We start from the raw sequence: 25,446 nt of genomic DNA, 5'->3' as shown, positions 1-25,446 counted from the left end.
ATACTTACTACTTTATCAAACTTGACTTATCACTCATTTAAACAATACTTACTCAATGAGACTCTACTTACTGTTTTATTAGACTTGGCTTATCAATCATTTAAACTAAATTTAAGACTACATTTACTATTTCATCAAACTTGATTTTTTTTTTCTTACCACTTGAATCTCATAATTTTTCTTTTAACTAAGTGAAATGTTATTCCAACAAAACATAAAAATTTATAAATTCAAAATATAATAGAAGTGAAAGTAAAAAGAGAGAGACTTACCCAAGGAGTTCCAAATCAACAACAATTCTATCTTAAAATCTCCGAAAGTTTTAGAAATGAACATCCTTGACTTATCAATCATTTAAACTAAACTTAACACTACATTTACTATTTTATCAAACTTGATTTTTTTTTTCTTACCACTTGAATCTCATAATTTTTCTTTTAATTGGGTGAAATGTTGTTCCAACAAAACACAAAAGTTTATAAATTCAAAAGATAATATAATTGAAAGTAAAAAGAGAGAGACTTACCTAAGAAGTTCCAAATTAACAACAATTTTATCTTAAAATCTTCAAAAGTTTTAGAAATGAACACCAAATTTTGTTTATGGAATCCTCAAATGAATTTGAAATTTTTCTATATTTTGTTAATCATATTTCTCATTAATTGCATTTATTGTGGTAGATGAAAAAGATACTAGGTTTCATTTATTGCCATTCATTGCCATTAAGTACATAAATAAAAAAAATCATATTCCATAAAATGTAAAAAATTATAATAAAATTTATAAATTTCATATTTATTTTGTACATTTTTTTTTTTTGTTTACATTCTATTTTATAAATTTTATATTTATTTTATAGGTTAGGTGCATTTTATTAATGTTTGAATGATAAGTGTAGTTATTTGGAATAATTACAACTATATCAAGTAGTTAATGTGATGACTTGTGTGCATTTTGCTTTACTCTCTTGAATTATGTTCGAATTATCGTTGTTAAGATGCCGGATAAGTTGTTGTTGGAATTTGTTTCTTAAATTTTGTCTGTTGTGATTGTCTCGAGTCGGAGTTTTCACTCGTTTCGAAGGGTGCGGGGTCGGCACCGGAGGGTCGAGGGTGAAGCTGAAGTTTTTCCGAACTAGAGGGCCAGGGCTACACGTGCGGGGCCTTAGGCTGCATGTGTGGGAGGTCAGGCCGCACGAGCGGGAAGCTGGGTAGAAGGTTGGATGCACACTGTCTAAAAGGCAGGTGCACGAGTGGTGCTGCGGGGGAGACCACACGTGCAGGGGTGGGAGCCGCACGTGCGGGAGGCCACTCGGCGCGTGCGGGAGTGGGCGCCGCACGTGCGGGAGTGCGCATTTTTTGTCTTTTTTTTTGTGCTTTTTAGCTATATTTTTATACTTTTGGCCCATTTCCTCTCATTTGCTGATATATCACTCTTTCTCTACAATATTTCCTCTCTTTTTCTTTTATCTCTCTCTACCCAAACCCTCAAAATTTTACATCTTCTTTGATCTGAAGAAATCCATTGGGATTTTGATGCTAGTCCCTTATACCAAAATGATGAGCTTGTCGGGGGTTTGACTGGTGGAGATCGTATTCCGACGAAATTGATTTTCGAGTTTCTTCTCATTTTCTCTCTTGAGGTAGGGATTTCTTTGATGTTTTTCAATACCTCTACTATAGATAGACATGCGGTAGGTTTTATTTGCATAAAAACCATGTGGTATGGATTATTTTTCGAAAAACCATTGTAGAGGATATAGGATTTGGGTATTGAGATTGAAGTTGCATGAGATGGGTTGATGTTGGGTTAAATTCTGGGTTGTGATTCAATATTCATGATTAGAGAGTCAAAACCCTAATTTTTTAAGGAATGCCTAATAGATAAAAAAGGGTTGAAATGGTGAATGGATTATGTTATGGATTTAAGAAATGTGATTAATGATTTGGAAATTGAATTAAGAATAAGTTGGGTTTTATGAATTGAACATTAACTTGTGTTGGATTGATTATAATTAAACATGATGAGTTGTTGAGTTATTAGAGATAGTTGATCCCTCATAAATTCTTAAACTTGACTTAATAATGTGTTGTTCAAATTGGATTGTAGTAAATTCATAATGTATATATATTGAAGCGAATGAAAATTAATCACGAAATTAGAATATCATTGGGTACATTACCGTTATATAGAAATTGTGTAAATTATAACCTTGCTAGCCAGGATTGGTAATCCCTTATTTGAAATAAAGGAAAAATTGAATTTGGTCATATTATTATGAAATGAAATGAATTGGATTGAGGCATAAGGTGGAGAATATTAATATGGAAGGAATAGGTGATTGATTTTGAAATAGAACGAAACACCAACATTGTGAGAGTTTCAAAATTTACTTGAGATTGAACCACAAATATATGTTAATTCATTTATTGTGTTATTGATTTTAAAGTTTCATGAAGAGTTGGATTATTGTTAATGTGTAAGTCAAGTACTTTTGCTTAGAGGTTTTTTCCTTGGTTATCGGTGGAGGATGACATTGTTGTGTTGATTAGTTGTGTGTGTGCATTACACTTATTGGTTGTGCCTATTCATGTTTGTTGGTTGGTGATGTGTGCTGCGCTGAGAATTAGAGGTACCATTCCTTTCCTGCTAGCACTTGGTAAATTGGTTGTGTGAGATGTGCTGATAATCAGAAGTACCAGTCCCTTCTAGCTAGCGCCTGGTAAATTGGTATGTTTTGTGGAGGGATGTATCATTGGCTTACTGTGCTTCTGGCAAGTAAAGCGAAGATTATTTATCATTGTTGTCTTATATGATTACACGTGTTACAAGTATGATGATAATGATTCAGTAAAGTTAAATTGTCTTATGTGTTGAGTAGATGTGCTTATGTATGTTGGATGTATTAGAGATTGGTTGAGGGAGTTTTCCTACCAATAATTAGTTGTTGATAATGCTTCCTTAAATTTGGAATTTAGATTGAGAATATGAAGAATGGGTGGAGATGAATTCGAGTCATGTATAGGATTATATAATGTGAAGAAATCGGATTTTGGTGAAAGTGTTTAAAAATAAAAAATAAAAATTAAGCGAACCTTGGTGTTGTTGATTAAAACAAACGTTTTCGAGAAAAGTATTATTATAAGTACCCTTTGATTATAAAATGTCACATTATTTATATGGTATGAGATTAGCATTTCTTGATCATAGCTATCTGTAAGTTGTTATTGTTGAAGATCATGTTGAGATCCCTACTGGACTTTATGTTCATCCCACGTTGTTAATCTTTTTCAGGTGAATAACAAGACGTGCTACAAGGTCATGGATCTTCCTTATTTGTGGCCGCGAGGCCTTTTATGTGTAGGCGGAATGCATTGATGTAAAATGATTAAACCCTTCCCCTTAATTTAATGATGTAAGCCTATGGACAATTTATTTTAATATAATCTCATGTTGCATGCATTTTATATTCGAATGAGAGAATTCTTACTTATGAATTACTTGTACTGTAATGAGCTTCTGTATGCTAACTCTGAAATTGGGTGTATAATAATGGCTTGGTAATAGTAATCCGAGTAATAAAAAAATGGGGCGTGACAGTAAATGTGTTTAGTTGTTGTAATAAATTGAAAACCACTCATTTAAACCACATTTACTACTCAATGAAACTCTACTTATTCCTTTATCAGACTTGACTTACCACTTATTTAAATAACACTTATTACTCAATGAGACTCTACTTACTACTTTATCAAACTTGACTCATCACTTAAACAACATTTACTACTCAATTAGACTCTACTTACTACTTTATAAAACTTGACTCATCACTTAAACAATACTTACTACTCAATGGGACTCTACTTACTATTTTAGTAGACTTGATTAATCAATCATTTAAACTAAACTTAAGATTGCACTTACTATTTCATCAAACTTGATTTTTTTTTTCTTACCACTTAAATCTCATAATTTTTCTTTTACTAGGTGAAATGTTGTTCTAACAGAACATTAAAATTTATAAATTCAAAATATCATGGAAAATTAATGTAAAAAAAGAGATAGAGACTATAGAAACATAGATTCTTACTTAAAGAGTTCCAAATCAACAACAATCTTATCTTTAAATCTTCACATATTAAAAAATTTAAAAAATAAACATAAAATTTTGTTCATGAAATCCTCGAATAAATTATAAATTTTTCTATATTTTATTAATTATATTTCTTCATTAATTGCATTTATTATTTTTCAGTGTGATAAATGAAAAGAAAATTAAGTTTCATTTATTGCTATTAAGTAGATAAATAAAAAAAAAATCATATTTCATAAAATGTAATAAATTATACAAAAATGTTTAGAATTCACATTTATTTTGTGTATTTTTTTCTTAAATTCTATTTTATAAATTTTATATTTATTTCATAGATTTTGAAAATTTATTATAACTTAATTTTTTAAGTTTACCTGTTAACTAAATAGCAAGTTAAGTGTATTTTATTAATAATTGAATGGTAAGTATAGTTATTAAAAATAGTAAGTATAATCATATCAAATAGTAAGTATACTTAGTTAACCTAAGGGGTTGTGGCATTGTGGTAAAGTCTTGGGGTTTAAGCCCCAAGGTCACAAGTTCAATTCCCCCCTTGGGCCAATCTCTTGGGCGAAGCACTGTTGGTTAGGAGGTTGGACCTCAAGGATACCTAATCAGCTACTTGGTGTGGGTTTAACGCTCCCCCGCTGGGAGCTTGCCTTGGTTAGGAGGTTGGACCTCAAGGCTTGGAGGTTGGACCTCAAGGATACTTAATCAGCTACTTGGTGTGGGTTTAATGCTCCCCCGCTGGGAGCTTGCCTTGGTTAGGAGGTTGGACCTCAAGGCTTGGTGTGGGTTTAATGCTCCCCCGCTGGGAGCTTGCCTTGGGAGGTCGGGACAAGCTTCCTTGGGAGGTCGGGACAAGCTTCCAGGTTATAGTCTCTTACTCGGAACGGACAACAGGACACCCTGGAGGACACCCTGGTGATCTCCTCATGGGTGGGAGGTCGGGACAAGCTTCCTTGAGAGGTCGGGACAAGCTTCCAGGTTATAGTCTCTTACTCGGAACGGACAACAGGACACCCTGGAGGACACCCTGGTGATCTCCTCATGGGGCGCTGCCTTGGACCTGCGGGAGGATGGGAGGATTTCCCTGTAACAAAAAAAAAAAAAAAAGTGTACTTAGTTATTGTGGTAAATTGAAAATCACTTTTTGGTTTCAAAATCATTAAAAACTATCTAGATTTCTTAACTTGGTTTTAATTATTACCAATCAATGGCGAGATTTATTTTACTTTTAGATCTAATGGTCCAAAATTATTTATCTAGGTATAGAAAAATCCAATCATCTTATGACAGCTCAATAGCAGCGTTTTCACTGAGGCATTTTGTCGAACGGGTGGAGGGCGACTCAGGACCAGCAAACAAAGCTCTCACAGTTGCGAAGACGCTACCTGAGCTCTCTCACCTCGGCAAACCAGTGAATGAGTCGGCACTCATGATCTCTCCGTTGATGGGACCGGAAATTTCTTTCCGGCGACGGAGGACGAGCAGCGAAAGTCAGTGGCGGAAAGCGAGCGCAGAGGAGCAGTTGGTGACGACCACTTGCAGCAGCTTGTGAGCTCGTCTAATGCCGTCTCACTTTAAATTCAAATGACCTCTTTCTTTCCCCTCTTTTTCAGCTTCGATTACGGATGATGAACGGAGCGATCAAAACCCTTCCCAGATGAAAACCCAAAGCAAAAAGCCATAGATTTCTTCAGTTTAAGCTCAAAGATAGAAACTTTTGTGCGAGACTTGAATAGAAACAGACTTCAAACAAACAGCATTGGAAAAATAGTTATGAATTTTGTTATGAAGATTGACATTGAAGCTAAAAATATGATTTTTTTTTTTTTAACTTGGAGAAAGCCTATGATAGATCCCTAAGGGGGTTGTGGAATCTTGAGAAGGAAAGAGTTACTAATAGATTAGTTTACATGTTAAAAGTCCATGTGTGACCATGACTATAATAACCAGAAAGAGAAACAATTGCATTCTCATAATTATGACTTGTGTAAAATCATCTCTAATCTATTTTCTTTTTGCCTTAGTTATTGATGAATTGAGAAGACACATTCAAGTTGAGGTTCCTTGGTGTTTGTGTTGATGATATTGTTAATAGTAATTGCACAATTAGAAGTTTGAAAAAAGATTTCTTGATTATACAGAGAAGTAGGCTTGGAATGAAGTCAGAGAAAGTGACTTTTAGCAATACAATACATGGTAAGGTGAAGTAGTGAAGACCGATGGTTAAGAAATACAAAAGTGAAAATTTGCATTCTATGCTCTGTGTTTTGTAGGGAAGGAAAAATTGGAGAACATTTTGCTCATAGAATTGAAGTTGGATTGGTCAAGTGAAAGATTGCTGAAGGAGTCTAGGACTCTAGTGTGATTTAATTACAGAAGAGTGCTCATGGAAGTTAATAGCCCATTATAAACCAACAATGCTCTAAGGAACAAGATGCTGGTGGTTAAGAATTATCATATTCAGGGGATATGGCTAAATTCCTGTTGGCGATATATGTGTATGGTGAGACAAGAAAGGCTAAAATTAGAAATCAATATTTTTGAGATGGTAGCATTAATTTATTGCATATGAAAAGAGAGAGGGCTAAGTTCGATGGTTTTTTTGGCCATGGCGCAATGAAGATATATAATGTAACTATGTTAAGTCCACATTGTGGTTAAATCCACAAATAACTATCTTGGAATATTTTGTGATAATCCAGAAAATTTTCTGAAGAATATATTGGGCTACTTGAAAATTTTCTGAGGAATATCTTGGAATATCTTGGGCTACTCTTCAAGTCGGAAATTTTAGTTCCTGACTATGATCGATCTGGTCTGTTCAATTCGGAACTTCTAGAATTGTAAAGCAATATATATTATTCAACTAATTAATAAGTTATTCCAATCCTTATTCCCTGTGCATATATTCTGATTTTATTAGTCATGAAATTTGTCTCCGATGTATGCAGTATACATGTATAGGTGGCTGGGTTATGGATGGATCAATTGATCATTCTTCAAATATTTTTGTCTCCAAGTTGCTCATGTATTCAATTCTGATCTGTTGTTGTCACTTTGTCACGCAATTTGTTTACCAGTTGCAACACAAAGTACTAAATTTTTTTGCTTCTATTGTTCCGCAGTAGGAGGATTCAGCTTTCTCTTTCCATCCTTCTTCTGGGTGTCGGAGTTGCAACTGTTACTGATCTGCAGCTTAACATTATGGGCTCTATCTTATCCCTCCTTGCAGTTGTTACGACATGTGTTGCTCAAATTGTATCCTTCAGTTTAGTTGCCTTATGTTAATTACCTGCTTGCATTTAGTTATTAGCAACAACAATTGGCACATGGGTGGTTCTGAAAACTCAGAGATCTGAGATTGAATACAAAATGGAAAATCGAGCAAAAACTATCACACAAAGGGAAAAGCAAGACATAGATTTTAGGGGAAATATCAAATAAATCATGTTTCGAAAAAATAATTACAAATCAGTTTATAAATATTAATAATTAAAATCATAGACTTTTCATGAATCTGTAATTATTTTTTCAAAATTGCACTGAAATGTAATTTGTCCTAGATTTTACGTGGTGAACAAAGGTGTTAAGAAGATTTCTCCAGCAGAGAACAAGATGATGGTACCTTAACTGCTCTTAATTCCTAAACCATTACTGCTCTCTCTCTCTCAACTCCCAAATCTGACCCTCATAGTTTGGGTCAGAAATATGACAGAAATAGCCCAAAAAATTGGGCTGTCAGGGGTCCCCGAACCCCTGTAAAATTGATACAAGGTACAACTATGGTCTGGACACTAACCAAGCCTTTCCATAGACCTTGAGGCCATCTTTTAACAAGGGTAAGTAGGAAAATGAAAATCAAACCGATGGGAACAAAGAAGGCCATACCTATTTTGCAGGGGAGACAACGTCAAGCATTACCTATGGTTTTAAGCGTCCATATTATTTCTTATCACCAAGCCTGTGAGGGAAGAGAGATAGAGATTCAGTGATATTTCAGTAATGCGAGCTTTAATAGCTTTGACATTTATCACCATCATCAAAACAATTCAGTACAAGCAATAACATTTGGTATGTGAACAATAATTGAGAAAGTATTGAGAATTTTGTTGTTAAAAAGAAGCACACATTTATCAACAGGTCACAAATACTAGTAATTCTTTAAAACTTCTAGATCCTAATACTAGTAATTCTTCAAAGTAGTAATGCTGCAATACTTTGAAATATTAGGATCTAGAAGCAGCAGTACTTCTTTACTAGTATTAGGATCTAGAAGCAATAACAAAGTTTTCTAGATCCTAGTTATGCTGCTAAAACAAAGTTTACTTATCCTAGTAATGCTGCTAAAACAAACTTTGAAGAAATTCACAAAGTTTCAAAGAAAACTTCTAGATCCTCCCCAAGTATTACAAAGAATTACTAGTATTTTTTGTGCGACTCTCAAAAAGTAGTCTACTGCTCCTAAATTTAGCAAATTATGTTTACAATATGTTTTCGTAAGGATGGGATATTTATTTTTGGTTCTTTGTTAGAAGAGGTGAGTAAATGGTTTTCAAAGAAGCTATAAAGCTCTGCCAAGCATCACAGTGCCTAGCGGCTAGACCAACTGACAGCTAAAATAAGTAAAATTTTCAGTTTCATGTTGGTAAGGACTGCTAGTGGCATATTTGCAGACCAATTTCCAGCAGTCGGTTGATGAGTACAAAGCTGGAGAAGTTTGATGGAATATGATCAAGATATTCTTTTTTGTTGATGAGTTCAAAGCTGTAGAGTTTGAGTATTCCTTTATGTATATATGTTTCTTTATTTGTTATTTCCCCCTTTTTGTTTTTTTGTTGTTGTTATCATGGGTGTATGCAGCAGAAAACAATTGTTGTAGGTCCTACCTATCAAGCAACCTTTTATGTTTTGATTCATAAACCGGACTTTAAGGATTCACGTTGTTTTCTCAGTCCTGGTGATGTGGATTGATCATAACCTTCTTGTTCATCATCTATTTTGCATTGTTATTTGTGGGGACCCCGTAAACTTTACCATGGTTATCAATATCCTTGGAAGAAATTTTTCAAGGAAAGTTAGTGGATGTTGTGAGAATATATTGTGAGTCTTACAAATTAACTTAGAGTCCTATTAGAGGCATGATTGTGTTAGAGTCCTATTAGAGTCATGGTCGTATTGTATTTGTATTTCCTTTTTGGTTTAGGAGTTAGGGCTATATATATATATATATTCTAAGGTCTGATTGTTATTGATACACATTGAATATATGAGATACAGAAAGCTATTCAGAAATCTTATATGGTATCAGAGCCTTGTTCGAAACCCTAAGTCCATGCCTGTTGTTCGAAGTTGTCGCCGATTGTTTGAGGTCGTCTTTGTTCTTTGGTCTTCTTCACAATCGCGACTTAGGATTCGTGGGTCTCTCTGGTTCGTAGGTCTCGTCTTCAGCCATCATCAGCAACTCGAGATCAGCTTCAGCCCGTGCTTCGTCGCGGCTCAGTTCTGGTCCTTCTGGTTCGCGAACGTCATCACCGTGCTTCTGATTCAGGTCGCGATCGTCTTCCGCCGTTGTCCACAGCCATCGCGACTCACCTCGAGATCGTCTTCAGCCATCGCGACTCCGTCCTGTCTTTTGAATCTTCTCTGGTTCGCAATCAGTCCCCTGTGATACATATAACCGATTTGTTGGTGTTTACACTTTGACCCCAAAATTTCATTGACTATTACACTTGGACTGGCTCACTCCCCTGTGTGTTCCAAGTACTGCTCACTCCCCTGTGTGTTCCAAGTGCTGAGATAGTGGTTATAATTTGACCCCAAAATTCTATAACTTTGGTTCACTTTGATGCCGGATACCCATAAGCTTCAATCTTTAACAAATCCCAAGAAAGGACCACTAGCTCCAGATGAGTGTGCCTTCTACCATCAGAGGGGTCATTGGAAGTATCATTGTCCCAAGAAGGGATGTTTTTCTGCTTTGTCTGTGTTTGCCTTGTCTTCTCAGCAATTGCCGATTAAGTTCTGCGCTCCTCCTCTGAGTACCGTTCAGCCTCCCACCGATTCTACTATGTCTGCTCCGGCTCCTGATCCTGACTTAGCTTCCTTGACTACTCAGATTAGTCAGTTTCAACATACATTGTGTACCTCCCAGCCATCTATGTCTGCCTCCATTGTTTCCCCTCTTCATTCAGGTTTGTTTGGGTCTTCTTCAGGTATTTCTTCGTCTGTCTGGCTTTTTGACTCTGGTGCCTCTCATTATATGACTCCCCATCTCTCTTTACTTCAAAATTGCACTCCTCCTCCTTTTCCTATTACTGTCAATGCTGTTAATGGGTCTGGTATGTCTGTTATATCTGTTGGGTCTGTCCTACCGTTTGCTATGTCTCTTGTCTCTATTCCATCTGTTCTTTATGTTCCTTAATTATCTGTCAGTTTATTATCTATCAGTCAACTTGACGCCTCTAGTTTTGATGTTATCTTTTCCTCTTCTATATGTTCTGTGCAGGATCGGATATCTAAACAGCAGATTGGGACTAGTCGTAGAGTTGGGGACCTCTATGTGGTAGAGAGCTTGCATCTACCTTTGACAACCTCTCCAACTGTCTTTTCCTCTTTTCAGCTAGATTCTCTGTCCAATCCTTTCTACTTGTGGCATTCTAGATTAGGACATTTGTCTGCTGACCGCTTACGGTCTTTGGCTCAATCAGGTATCTTGGGAAAAGTTTCTCTTAGTGAACTTACTGAATGTCAAGGGTGTAAACTCGCCAAGATGACAACCTTACCTTTTCATAAAAGCACTTCTATATCTGATACACCATTTTCTTTAGTTCATACTGATGTTTGGGGCCCTTCTCCTGTTCTCACCAAAGGGGGTTCTGCATACTATGTGTCATTTGTTGATGACTGCACCCGTTACACTTGGGTTTATCTTATGACTCATAATTTCGATTTCTATCAGATATACCGTACCTTTCAGTCTATGATTACTGCACAGTTTGGGTCTACCATTAAAGTGTTACGGTCTGACTTGAGTGGAGAATATTTTAAAACTGAGTTCTGTGAGTATTTGACCAATTTGGGTACCATTCACCAAACTTCCTGTATAGATACACTTGCCCAAAATGGTCGCGTTGAGTGTAAACATCGTCATCTCCTTGAGACAGTTAGGTCTCTTCTCTCTGCCTCAGTTCCGGCTCCATTCTGGGGGGAGGCAGTTCTTACTATTGCTTTTCTTCTCAATCATATGCCTACTCCCATTCTTTCTGGTCGGTCTCCTTATGAGGCTTTGTTCTCCCAACTTCTTAACTACTCCCTCCTTCGTGTGTTTGGGTCTGCCTGTTTTGTCCTTCTTCCCCACAAAGATAGAACCAAACTTAGTGTTCGGTCTGTCCTCTGTGTCTTTTTGGGTTATAGTCCTACTCAAAAAGGCTATCGGTGTTACGACCCTGTTTCCCGTCGTCTTTATGTCTCCCGTTATGTTTCTTTTCTCGAGCGTCTGCCTTACTTTCAGCTTCCTCCTGTCATTGCTCCAATTTCTAAAGAGGATTTGGTTCACATTGACCCATTTTCTTCTGAGGTACCGTCTGATGAGTACATCTCTACAGTTCCTCCTGAGCTTGTTTCATCTTCTCCTCCTGCTTCACCTCTGGCTGCTTCTCCTCCTTTAGTTTGTTCTCCTTGTCCGTTGTTAGTTTATTCTCGTCGCAAGGCTCCTCCTCCACCAATTGTCTCTGCTCCTACTGCTAATCCTCCTGCTGCTGCCGACTCTGATCCTGCTGCACACCAATATCCTACTCGAGCGTGTCATCCTCCAAACAGGTTAGGTTGGTCTAATACATGTTTTTCTGCTTCCTATCGTATTTTTTTGTCTGCTATTCACTCTTTTTCAGAACCTCAGTCTTACAAAGAGGCATGTCAGGACCCTCATTGGGTTCTGCTGGAAATTTGTGTTAATGTATATAATAAGATAGTGGCATGTATATAATATGATAGTGGTATTGGTGGCAGATAGTAGCATGTAAAGAATATGATAGTGGTGTTGGTGGCAGATAGTGGCATGTATATAATATGATAGTGGTAGATAGTGGTAATATATAATATGTAAGTGGCATATAATGGGTTATAATGATGTTTGTAATATCTCCTATATAAGGAATGTCATTTGGTCTTGTAAGATAAGAAGTTTTGAATATAACAGAAATATATTCCTTCTTCCTCATATTTTCGGAGTTCTTCTTCCTCATATTTTCTAAGTTGGTATCAGAGCAACAAAAAACACAGCAGCCCTAAAACCGTCATAGCCATGTCGGAAGTCACGTCCGAAACCACTTCAACCCCTGCCGCTGCCATTCCGGTGAAAACGTCCAACTCTCACTCTGTCCAAATCACCACCATCCGCCTAAATGGTGATAATTTTCTCCGCTGGTCACAATCTGTCCGGATGTATATCCGTGGGCAAGGAAAGATCGGTTACATCACTGGTGACAAGAAGGCTCCTGCTGTTAATGATCCGCTGTTCGACAGTTGGGACGCTGAAAACTCCATGGTTATGACATGGTTGGTCAATTCCATGGAGGAGGATATAAGCTCTAATTACATGTGCTATACTACTGCACAAGAATTGTAGGATAATGTTAGTCAGATGTATTCTGACCTAGGAAATCAATCTCAAGTTTTCGAATTAACTTTGAAGTTGGGAGAGATTCGTCAAGGAGATGATTCCGTCACCAAATATTTCAATTCGTTGAAAAGGTTGTAGCAGGATCTTGACATCTTCAACACATACGAATGGAAATCGGTTGACGATTGCAACCACCACAAGAAAACTGTGGAAGACAGCCGTATTTACAAGTTTCTTGCCGGCCTCAACATTGAGTTCGATGAAGTGCGAGGAAGAATTATTGGCAGACCTCCTCTCCCATCCATTGGCGAAGTATTTGCCGAAGTCAGAAGGGAAGAGAGCCGAAGGAGCGTCATGCTTAAGAAAAAAGGTACTGGTGAATCAATTGAAATTTCTGCTTTAATTAGCGATGCTGCGGCCAACAAGGCTGCAAATTACCAGCGCAGGTTTGATGATAAGCCACGGGTCTGGTGTGATTTTTGCAACAAGCCTCGCCATACACGCGAAACGTGTTGGAGGATCCATGGCAAACCTGTCAACTGGAAAAGCAGCAAACAAGGAGAGAAGAATCGTGGCTTTCCTACCGCTAATGAAGCCGATTCAGGTCCCTTCAACAAAGAGCAGATTGATCAACTCTTAAAGCTGATAAAATCCAACTCCTCATCCGGTACTCCTAGTGTTTTGTTGGCACAAACAGGTAGAAATCCTAAAGCCTTCTCTTGCCTAAACTTCTCTCCATGGATCATAGATTCCGGTGCCTCCGATCACATGACTAGTTTTTCCCATTTATTTAGTACCTATTTCCCTTGTTCTGGTCATAACAAAATCAGAATAGCCGATGGTAGTTTTTCACCTATTGCAGGAAAAGGATTTATTAAACTAACTGAGAAAATTAATCTCAATGCTGTTCTTCACGTCCCCAACTTAGCCTGTAACTTTTTGTCTGTCAGTAAACTATTTAAGGATTCTAATTGTCGTGTTACATTTTTTGAATCCCATTGTGAATTTCAGGACCAAAACTCGGGGATGATGATTGGGCGTGCTAGGATGCTTGAAGGTCTTTACTACTTTGATGAAGTACCTGTTAGTAATAAAAAAGCTCAGAGCTTTAATAGTACTCGTTCAATCTCTGTTTGAGAAAAAATAATGCTATGGCACTATAGGCTAGGACATCCTAGTTTTCTTTATCTGAAACATTTATTTCCAGAATTATTTAAACGGATTGATTGTTCTCCTTTTTATTGTGAAAGTTGCATTTTTGCAAAATTTCATCGCTCTACTTATTTGCCAAAACCTTACCAGGCTTCCAAACCTTTTTATTTGATTCATAGTGATGTTTGGGGCCCTTCTAAAATCACAACTCTTTCTGGTAAAAGATGGTTTGTTACATTTATTGATGACCATACCCGCTTATGTTGGATTTATTTTGTTAAAACCTATCACCTACTTCACCCACTTAAACCTATTCCACTAAACCTAACCCACTACACCACTACCACCTCACCTACTCCACTAAACCTAACCCACTACACCACTACCACCTCCACTTCACCTACTCCTTACCTACTACACACTCACCCTCTTCTATATATAGGAATCATGAATCATTGTAATAAAAATCAATAAACATCAATCAATAATACATAAATTTTTACATGGTATCAGAGCAAGGTTAAAACCTTAGTATTTCTCGCTTCACCGGCGGGCGGCAACCTCGCCTTGGCCGCCCGCCGGACCTCAACCTATTCCGCTTATTTTCTACACATACCTTGACTTCTTCAACATTTTCTTACACCCCTCCTCCGCTATGTCGGCAGCGGCACCCGCATCATCGTCTAGCCTCTATCGCCGTTCACCTCGCCTCTCACATATCCGTGGTTGTACTCTTACTCGTCGTCGTCGTTGGCGTTTCTGGCGCTGCTTCTGCTCGTCACTGCTGTTTTTTTTTTTTTCCCGATTTGCTCTCTCTCTCTTAGCCATGGATTTGGGTGTGGGGTGTAGAGCTGTGGCTCTGTTGTTGGTAGCCATGTTTGCTGGCTTGAAGGTTTCAATGGCAGCAGTGTACAAGGTTGGGGACTCCGCTGGTTGAACCATCATTGGGAATATTGATTATAAGGCCTAGGCTGCTTCCAAGACGTTTCATGTTGGAGATGTCATCATTTTCGAATACAATTTTCAATGTCACGTGTTGCAAGTGCCCCACAAAGAATACCAAGCCTGCAGAAGTGTAAGACAGTCACATGCATCTTCACATACAGCTTGGGTAATGTGTAACTGTCAAAAGCACAAGCTTCTTGGACATCCCTCTCTCTCTCTCTCCATGGACCCAACATCATCATCATGCACCCACTCTATCTCCCTCTCTCTCATCTTTTCCCACTTTCAAACCCACTTTAACCATATCTCTCATTTCTCTTAATTTATTTCATCCACGTTCTTTCACCCTTTTCTTTTATTTTAATATATATATATATATATATATTTTATTATAATATATTTTCCCTATCCCTTGTTAGTAAGCATCACCCGTTTTCCATTCTCTTATTATTATTTATTTTATATTCCACCAAAAAAAAAAAAAAAAAAATCACACTGCTGTTCTTTCTTATCACCCATCCACAAATATTTTTCTCTATTTTCTTTATCCATTATTTTCTTTTATTTTATTTTTCTTATTAAACAAAACAACACCACAAAATAACACCAACAACATTCCACAACCTTGTCATTTTATTCATATCAGGGGATCAACCCCGATCACACTTTTACATCAAAAAAAAAAAAAAAACCCACACAAACAAAAACAAAACTACCACACCCACAGTGGGATTTTTCTTCTCTACTCAGCCGCCGGTCTTTTCTTCTTGCCTCCGTCCTGGGTGGTCCTTGCCGGTGTTGCCTCCGTGCTTCCTAGACCACCAAGCAAGTTGCCTTCTCCCTGCTCCTCCACTACAGCATATGGTGGACCTCCAAATCGGAACATCACGGTGGCCTTCCGCTTCAGCTCCTTGTTTTCTGTCTTTAGCACACTTATCTCTGCTCGCGCATCCTTATACATGCGTTGGAGCAGAGCCAGCTGGGAGTTTAACTGTTGCACCTCATTTGTCCTGCTCTGCAGCCAGTGCGACAGGTTTGTGACCGCAGTCATGGTTTCCACACATGACTTCAGAGTATACTGATTGGCCTCAATATCAGTTTGCACCGCCATTTTTTGCTCCACCGACCGCATCGGAAAGTTCAACGGAGCAAAACCAGAGGTGTTTGGTTGAGGTTCACTGGCCACCGCACCAGTTATTTCTCTTGTGGACTCGTTCAATTCTGGAAAGAGCGTGAGCAGACCACGGGAAGAGGAGGTCATGTTCTGGGTAGCTGGACGGGAAGAAGAGGCCATGTTGCTGAGTGTTTCAGAGACGGGTTGGTTACAGAGTATTACAGAGTTTCTCTCTCAGTAAAGGAAGAGTTTTTTTTCAGAGGATTTTCAGAAGTTTTTTGTCTGCCTCAGCCTCAGCATCAACCTTGGTTAAATAGACGGGGCAGCCACGCGTATCGCGCGCCACTTGACGCCAGACGACAAACGGGCGCGCCAGCCAAGGCACTCACGTGCCTCGCCATCATGTCCGGCACATCTTTTTATGACTTGGGCTCGCCTTTTGATGGCACGTCTTTTTATGGATTGGGCACGCATTTTGATGGCACGTCTTTTTATGGATTGGGCACGCCTTTTGATGGCACGCCTTTTGAAAGATTGGGCACACCTTTTGAGGGTGCGACTTTTTAAGGGTCCGACAAGACTCTGTAAACTGTCCCGACATTGATTCCGGTTAGTTTCTACAAGGGTCCGACAAGACTCTGTAAACTGTCCCGACATTAATTCCGGTTAGCTCCTTTATGGGTCCGACAAGACTCTGTAAACTGTCCCGACATTGATTCCGGTTAGCTCCTTTATGGGTCCGACAAGACTCTGTAAACTGTCCCGACATTGATTCCGGTTAGTTTCTCCAAGGGTCCAGCAAGACTCTGTAAACTGTCACAACAACTGTCACAACATTGTCTGCTACAACGGTCCGACATGACCCCATAAACTGTCTTCTACATCGGTCTGACACCACCATACAGTGTCCTCTACAACGTTATGACACCCCCATACAGTGTCCTCTACAACGTTATGACACCCCCATACCGTGTCCTCTACAACGTTATGACACCACCATCCAGTGTCTTCACCAATGGTCTGACACGACCATACAGTGTCACCTATCCTCTTTTATTTTTATATATTTTCTTGTTTTGTAACTCTCTCCAAACTCAAGTTGGTTAGTTCCTATCCCCCTTGAGTTTGCGGGGGGCTGTTAAAACCTATCACCTACTTCACCCACTTAAACCTACTCCACTAAACCTAACCCACTACACCACTACCACCTCACCTACTCCACTAAACCTAACCCACTACACCACTACCACCTCCACTTCACCTACTCCTTACCTACTACACACTCACCCTCTTCTATATATAGGAATCATGAATCATTGTAATAAAAATCAATAAACATCAATCAATAATACATAAATTTTTACATATTTGATGAATAAAAATCTGACGTGAAAAATTTATTCACAAATTTTTACAATATGATTGAAAACCAATTTCAAACCAAAATTGGTATTTTACATTCTGATAATAGAACAGAATATTTCAATGAGCAGTTGGGTGAGTTTTTGGAAAAAAAGGGGATTTTTCATCAATCTACATGTCGGGATACCCCTTAACAAATTGGCATTGCAGAATGAAAAAATAAACATTTACTTGAAGTAGCACGTGCTATAATGTTTTACATGCATGTTCCTAAATATTTATGGGGTGAAGCAATTTTAACAGCCTCTTATTTGATAAACAGGATGCCTACAAAGGTGTTAACATACAAAACACCTTTTGATTGTCTCAAAACTTTTTTTCCTGACACGAGGTTGTTTTCTGATTTACCCGCCAAAGTTTTTGGATGTACCGCCTATGTTCATGTTCCCAGTCAATTTCGTTCAAAACTTGACCCCCGTGCTATAAAATGTGTTTTTTTGGGTTATTCCTCAAACAAAAAGGGGTATAAGTGTTTCGATCCTCAAACCAAGAAATTTCATGTGAGTATGGATGTGTCATTTGTGGAAACAAAATCCTATTTCCCCAACATTTCTCTTCAGGGGGAGACAAGTGGAGTAGAAGACCATTTTTGGGATATTTCTATCCCGCTCCCCAATGTCATTTATCCTACACAAAAACCACATCTGTCTGATAATGATCACTTAGGAGAATCAAGTTCTATGGTGCCTAGTCAAGAAGATTCTTGTTTAGGGGGAGAAATACTACAAAATGATCTAAATTCTGAGCTTCAGGTTTATACTAGGAAGCGATTTCATCTGAGGAATAATGACCCGAATGTCCATCCTAATGACCCGAATGTCCACCCGAGTTCTGGCATCGAAATTTTAGGTAATCCTATTCCTTCTATTTCCGACCTTGATGTTCCTATAGCAATTAGGAAAGGTGTCCGAAATTGCATTAAACATCCTATTGCAAATTACCTCTCCTATCAAAGACTGTCTAAAAACCATAGAGCTTTCACATCTAGGATTTCACACTTGTTTGTTCCAAGGAATATACAGGAAGCATTGGATGATCCGAATTGGAAATTAGCAGTCATGGAGGAGATGAATGCTTTAAGGAGAAGTGGTACTTGGGAGATAGTTGATCTACCCAAAGACAAGAAAACAGTTGGGTGTAAATGGGTGTTTACGATAAAATGTAACGCAGATGGAAGCGTTGAGAGATACAAGGCGAGACTGGTGGCTAAAGGCTTCACTCAAACTTATGGGATCGACTATCAGGAGACGTTTGCTCCTGTTGCTAAAATAAATTCCATCAGAGTACTGTTATCTCTTGCAGTAAATTCAGATTGGCCTCTACATCAACTTGACATTAAAAATGCATTTCTCAATGGTGATCTTGAAGAGGAGGTGTTCATGAGCCTACCGTCGGGATTTGAGCAGAGACTTGGAAGCGACAGAGTATTCAGATTGAACAAGTCATTATACGGACTCAAACAATCACCAAGAGCGTGGTTTGAACGCTTTGGGAAGGCAGTTATCAGTTGTGACTTCTCGCAGAGTCAAGCAGATCACACAATATTTTATAAACATTCAAAAGACAGTAAAATTGCAATTTTGATTGTTTATGTTGATGACATCATTTTAACTGGTAATGATGAAGCAGAGTTAGCAGCCCTCAAAGAGAAACTCGCAAAAGAATTTCACATTAAGGATCTGGGAGCCCTCAAGTATTTCCTCGGAATGGAATTTGCAAGATCCAAGGAAGGTATATTCGTTAATCAAAGAAAATATGTTCTTGATCTCCTTGGAGAAACAGGTATGCTTGGTTGTAAGATGGTGGAGACTCCGATCGAGCCTAACTTGAAGTTACAAGCTGCTAAGGCTGAAGAAGTCAAAGAGAGGGAACAATATCAGCGACTTGTAGGGAAATTGATTTACTTGTCTCATACGCGGCCTGATATTGCCTTTGCAGTCGCATAGTAAGTCAGTTCATGCACTCACCAGGGGCAGAGCACTTTGAGGCCGTTTATAAGATCTTAAGATATTTGAAAGGAACTCCAGGGAGAGGCTTACTGTTCAAGAAACATGGACATCTTCAAGTTGAAGTATACACAGATGCAGACTGGGCAGGAAGTGTTACAGACAGGAGATCAACATCCGGATACTGCTCCTTTGTAGGTGGGAACCTAGTTACATGGCGGAGTAAAAAACAGAATGTGGTAGCTAGAAGTAGTGCAGAAGCAGAGTTCAGAGCTGTTGCCCATGGAATCTGTGAAGTAATGTGGATTAAAAGAATTCTTGAAGAATTAAAGTTTTCTCACCCGACACCTATGAAGGTCTATTGTGACAACAAAGCAGCTATATCTATAGCTCATAATCCAGTTCTACATGATCGCACAAAACATATAGAGGTGGATAAACATTTCATCAAGGAGAAAATCAATGCTGGCATAATCTGTATGACCTACCTTCCAACAGGTGAACAATTAGCTGATGTGCTAACGAAGGGACTACACAAGAAGTAATTTGATAAGCTGACTAGCAAGCTGGCTATGGACGATATCTTCAAACCAGCTTGAGGGGGAGTGCTGGAAATTTGTGTTAATGTATATAATAAGATAGTGGCATGTATATAATATGATAGTGGTGTTGGTAGCAGATAGTGACATGTATATAATATGATAGTGGTAGATAGTGGTAATATATAATATGTAAGTGGCATATAATAGGTTATAATGATGTTTGTAATATCTCCTATATAAGGAATGTCATTTGGTCTTGTAAGATAAGAAGTTTTGAATATAACAGAAATATATTCCTTCTTCCTCATATTTTCGGAGTTCTTCTTCCTCATATTTTCTAAGTGGTTCACGCTATGGAAGATGAGTTGTCTGCTCTACAGAAAACTAGTATTTGGGAGCTGGTTCCTTTGCCTGCTGGTAAGAACTTGGTTGGTTATAAATGGGTCTACAAAGTCAAGACTCATTCTGATGGGTCTCTTGAGCGCTACAAAGCTCGTCTGGTTGCCAAAGGTTTTTCTCAGGAGTATGGTATTGATTATGAGGAAACATTTGCTCTTGTTGCCAAGATGACTACTGTCCGTACTTTGATCTCTGTCGCTGTTATTCGTTTTTGGCCTCTTTATCGGATGGATGTTAAGAATGCTTTTCTTAATGGCCATCTCACTAAGGAGGTTTACATGCGTCCTCCTCCTGGTCTTCCTCATTCCTCTGGCCAAGTTTGTCGTCTTCGGCGTGCTATGTGTGGTCTGAAGCAGTCTCCTCGTGCTTGGTATAATCGCTTTCAGACTGCTGTTACCGAGCTTGGGTTTCATTCTTCTGCTTCCGACTTTGCTTTATTTCTGAGACATACATCGGCTGGTTTTGTTGCTCTCTTACTCTGTGGAGGATATGATCATAACTGGCTCTAACTCTTCTGCTATCTCTGAGGTCAAGCAGCATCTCTTCCGCACCTTCGAAATGAAAGATCTGGGTCCATTATGGTATTTTCTTGGTATTGAGGTTGCTACTTCTCCAAAGGGCTATTTTCTGTCTCAGGCTAAGTATGCTAATGAAGTCATCCACCGTGCTGGTCTTACCGATACTAAGGTTTCTGATACACCTATTGAGCTTAATATGAAGCTTAATTCTACTGATGGTGTCCTTCTGGATGATCTTACTTTATATCGCGAGTTTGTGGGTTGTTTAGTTTATCTGACTGTCACTCGCCCTAATCTTGCTTATCCTGTTCATTTGGTTAGTCAGTTCGTTTCTGCTCCTCGCTCTACCCATTGGGCTGCTTTGGTTCGCATTCTTCGCTATCTCAGGGTGCCATATTTCAAGGCTTACTATTGTCCTCTATTTCGTCTTTGGACTTGGTGGCCTATGCTGACTCTGATTGGGCTGGTGATGTTACTAATCGCAAGTCTACGTCTAGTTTCTATATGTTTCTTGTTGATTCCTTGATCTCTTGGAAAAGTAAGAAACAATCAGTCGTTGCCCGCTCTACTGCCGAAGCTGAGTATCGTGCTATGGCTCATGCCACTGCTGAGATTGTTTGGCTTCGTTGTCTTTTGTCTGATTTGGGTGTCTTTCAATCTTCTCCAACCTCTCTCTATTGTGACAACCGTAGTGCTGTTCAAATTGCCCACAATACTGTCTTCCATGAGCGGACAAAACACATTGAGATTGATTGTCACTTTGTTCGCCAACATCTGCAGTCTGCCTCTATCTCGCTTCCTTTCATCCCTTTAGCTTTGCAACTTGCGGACTTCTTCATTAAGACTCACACCACTGCTCGGTTTCAGTTTCTTCTTAGCAAACTCTCCGTGTTTTCTGCTAAAACACCTTAAGTTTGAGCGGGGGTGTGAGAATATATTGTGAAATATATTGTGAGTCTTACAAATTAACTTAGAGTCCTATTAGAGGCATGATTGTATTAGAGTCCTATTAGAGTCATGGTCGTGTTGTATTTGTATTTCCTTTTTGGTTTAGGAGTTAGGGCTATATATATATATATTCTAAGGTCTGATTGTAATTGATACACATTGAATATATGAGATACAGAAAGCTATTCAGAAATCTTACAGGGTCCTGTATTGATCAGGAAGGATTAAACAAATTACACAGGAAAGCTCATGATTGTCTACATGGTGATATGTTCTTAAGGTTAGAAGACTAATAACATGGAGGCTAGACTCGTGTTTTGTCAGACACAGTCTTCTTTCTTTTCTTTTCTTTTTTTTTTTTTGGATAAGTTTTTGGCAGATACTGTCATGTTGGGGTATCTTCATTTGTGCACTTCAGTCAATTGGTTGAGCATGTAGTTGTAGCTCATATTGTTTTGAAGATTCTGTGTAGGACACCAACAGGCATGCTGTTTACTCATTGCTTGTTTTTGTTATCTTGCTACAATTAAAGGTATTTCTCTTTACATGTATAAAATCATAAGAGATATGGTATTCTTGTAAGTATTGCAAGAACAAGCTTTTCCTAGGCTACATGTTTCTTTTTGTTTGGAAGTCGTACTTTAGTCTTGTTTGAAATCTTAACTAGTTCCTTTCAGATGCCCAATACAATCCAGAAGAAGATTAAGGTTTCATCAACCCAACTCCTGTATCAATCTTGTCCATATCAAGCAAGGACCTTGTTTTTTGCTGGTCCATTTCTGGATAGGCTTCTAACTAACCAAAATGTATTTGCTTTCAAACATACGCCACAAGTGTTGGTGAGAATTATAAGATTTCTGAAGCAATATTTGTGTTTTCTTCCTTCAAATGTTTTCTGATCCTAACTCGTTACTCCTATTGCAGGTTTTTATTGTTCTATCCTGCCTGATCTCTGTTTCAGTTAATTTTAGTACATTCCTTGTAATTGGAAAGACATCCCCTGTCACGTATCAGGTACTGGGACACCTTAAAACATGTCTCGTATTGGCATTTGGTTATGTCTTACTTCATGATCCTTTTAGCTGGAGAAACATTTTTGGGATTGTTATCGCACTAGTTGGGATGGTTTTATATTCATTCTATTGCACTCTTGAGAGTCAGCAAAAGGCTACAGAAGTATTGCCACAAACATCCCAGGTACTACACAATTTTGTTAGTGATTTCTTTCTTTCTGTATTACATTCATCACTTCCCAAACGTATTATCATTATATCTGTTACGTCATAGCAACATGCTTGCAAATCCTCTGCTTTTTCTGATCCAGGCAAAGGAAGGTGAATCGGTTCCTCTAATGAGTGCGCGGAAAGTCTGAAGTATTAAAGGACGTTGTTGCCACAAAGGCCTTTGCATGGAAATCAAATAAGGATTGGCATGCATGAGGGCTTCTTTGAACTAAGGTGATTCATATACCCAAGACTAGGCAAACATGTTACAACAACGAAGAAAGTTGGTGAGAGAGGTTGTCTGAATGCGCCCATCAAATCACACAGCAACATAGGTCTGGAATAAAGATTAAAGTTTCCTTGTTATCAAATCATTCATGTAAGTTCCAACAAACACCCCTCTCATCCTCATCTGTTTCTCATAGTTTTTTTGTGAGCTTGATGTGCCAATATACATGTTATGACTTGCAAGAAATATGTATTATTGATATTGTTACTGGATTCTGATAGAATAAATATTTAGCTTCATAGCTGATCTCATGATTACAGGGGGTTTCTTTAGTAATAAGAGATTCACATTTTGTCAGAGACTATTTGACTCATAGTAGAAGATTATTATTCTATTGACATCAATATATTCAGATGTCAATTTAGGAAATTGGCTTCCAAATCGTTCTTCTGACCTTCTGTGGCCTGAGTCAGTTCCTTGGCCCTTGTAGCTTGGTGCTTCCAGTCAGTGTGAACAAGAGTGTACACCATCATGCACAAACATGAAGCTTGAGCTGCAGCAAGACCAAACCACAGCCCTACAAAACCCATCTTGAATTTGAAGCCCAATAGAGCTGCAACTGGCAAACCAATAAGATAAAAGGACCCAAAATTTATGTAGCAGCCCATCTTGGGCCGAGCTGACCCTATTAAGATCCCACATGCAGCTGTCTGGGGAGAGTTCCCTAACTCACAAAACCCTAGTATAGGAAGAGCAATTGACGTCAAAGCAAGAATACATGGGTCATCTGTATACAATCTTCCCCACAAATCTTTCACTGCAACAGTGAAAGCAAAGCCAAAAATCCCCAAACCACTGCAATGATAAGTCTAATGAAGGTTGTTTTTTGAACCCGTCCAGGCTGATCAGGCCCCAACTGATGTCCAACGAGTGTTGACAAGCCTGAACTCAAGGAAGAAGCAAATGCATAAAGCAAACTTGTTGTTTGGATGAGGAAATCCATTGCGACCACACTTGCCTCTGGGTTGCTAAGTAATCCACACAGTAACATGACTATCTCATACCAACACCATTCCAGGCATACAGATAATACACTCGGACCTGCAAATGCAAGCAAGGTCCACCAACCTTCAGAGAATGTGTTAGTTACTGCCCCATCCCATGGTTTTAGCGCTGTTTTTGATAGGATTAGGTAAACTATCAAGCCTAAATTTATGTTTAATGAGTTCAAAGCTGAGGCTAGAGCAACAGCCTTGACCCCTAAGTTCAAGTATACGGAAAAAAAGTAGTTGATTGGGAGGTGGAGGATCATGGCACATGTTGCAGATATGGTTAGTGGTCTATTTATATTTTGGGTCCTTAAGAAAGTCCTCAGGCGCTGGAGATGTCCTTGGGCAAACAATTCAGGAATGGAATAGGTAATATAGACCCTAGCCACTGATGTGATGCTTTGATCCTGTCCTAACCATAGAAGGACGGGCTCCATGTTTAACCATAATAGAGAGATTGGAATGGCAATGAGTAAGAGGATACAGAGAGTCCTATAGGTTTGACCAAGAATTGCCCACTTCTTTGCTCCATAAGCTTGACAGCATATTGGTTCCATCGCTGGCTAGCCCTTTGACGACAGAGTAACCAGTGATGTTTGCAAATGCAATTGAGAGAGACCCCGCAGCTAACTCATTATCCCCAAGTTGTCCCAAGAAGAACATAGAGATGACGGACTTGGAGTAAAAAAGCAGGCTTGTTATAACTATGGGGCATGATATTTTCCGAAGTGATGATAATTCCTCTCCCACCTGCATTGAATTCATTCATCAGGTATTAGATGATAGAAAAATTAATGCATGGAAGCACGTGCAAAGTAAAGCTAAAAATTTTAATTGCTTGTTGAACACTTGGAAAATTGCTTTACCATGATGCTGAGAAACATGTTGAACACACAAGAAGATATTAGGCTCACTGGTATGAGGAACCCTCTTTTCACAGTTTGGGGATTAGGCTTAAGAATTTTATCTGCATTCCTACCTTCTTATCTGTTGCCAATTTGAACATGTACTCTGCTAAGCCTCAAATTGAGCCCTCAATGGTTATATATATCTATGAGATGGGAGGTTAAAATCACGTTCCACATACCAACAATTAACCAAAAACAAAAAAGAAAGTCAAACTACTGACGAGGCAGAAAACGTGTATCATTAAATGCTGTCAATTACTTATGAGGAAAGAACAAATGCATATGAAACGTGACACAGTGCCGTGTGTATATTGTATACCAACTCGATC

General features: G+C 38.6%; 1 protein-coding gene and 1 pseudogene across 4 annotated transcripts in view; one reads left to right on the top strand and one right to left on the bottom strand.

Moving 5' to 3' along the window:
• The window catches only part of LOC145794965 (UDP-xylose transporter 3-like), a 60,251-nt gene extending 36,795 nt beyond the window's left edge, over positions 1–23,456 (top strand). Inside the window, exons 1-5 of one of the 3 annotated variants that reach the window (XM_082877486.1) lie at positions 5,319–5,650; positions 7,228–7,360; positions 22,386–22,547; positions 22,633–22,905; positions 23,033–23,456. In XM_082877486.1, coding sequence (XP_082733612.1) covers positions 5,340–5,650; positions 7,228–7,360; positions 22,386–22,547; positions 22,633–22,905; positions 23,033–23,080 — 927 coding nt within the window. In that variant the 5' untranslated portion in view covers positions 5,319–5,339 and the 3' untranslated portion in view covers positions 23,081–23,456. Of the gene's footprint in view, positions 1–5,318; positions 5,651–7,227; positions 7,361–22,385; positions 22,548–22,632 lie in introns of those variants that run through there. The other 2 variants (XM_082877480.1, XM_082877479.1) reach the window with 2 other exon arrangements.
• Positions 23,457–23,570: 114 nt separating this feature from the next.
• On the bottom strand, positions 23,571–25,210 carry LOC145794960 (protein DETOXIFICATION 53-like; annotated as a pseudogene). The gene is made up of 2 exons (XR_014334979.1): positions 25,076–25,210; positions 23,571–24,959 (listed from the first exon to the last, which is right to left on the bottom strand). The product of XR_014334979.1 is annotated as a protein DETOXIFICATION 53-like (transcript).
• Positions 25,211–25,446: the final 236 nt, after the last annotated feature.

Source organism: Camellia sinensis, chromosome 1 (genome assembly GCF_055761805.1).
Source record: "Camellia sinensis isolate YWXY chromosome 1, ASM5576180v1, whole genome shotgun sequence".
Taxonomy (NCBI): Eukaryota; Viridiplantae; Streptophyta; class Magnoliopsida; order Ericales; family Theaceae; genus Camellia; species Camellia sinensis.
This window is presented reverse-complemented; position numbering and strand designations above follow the sequence as displayed.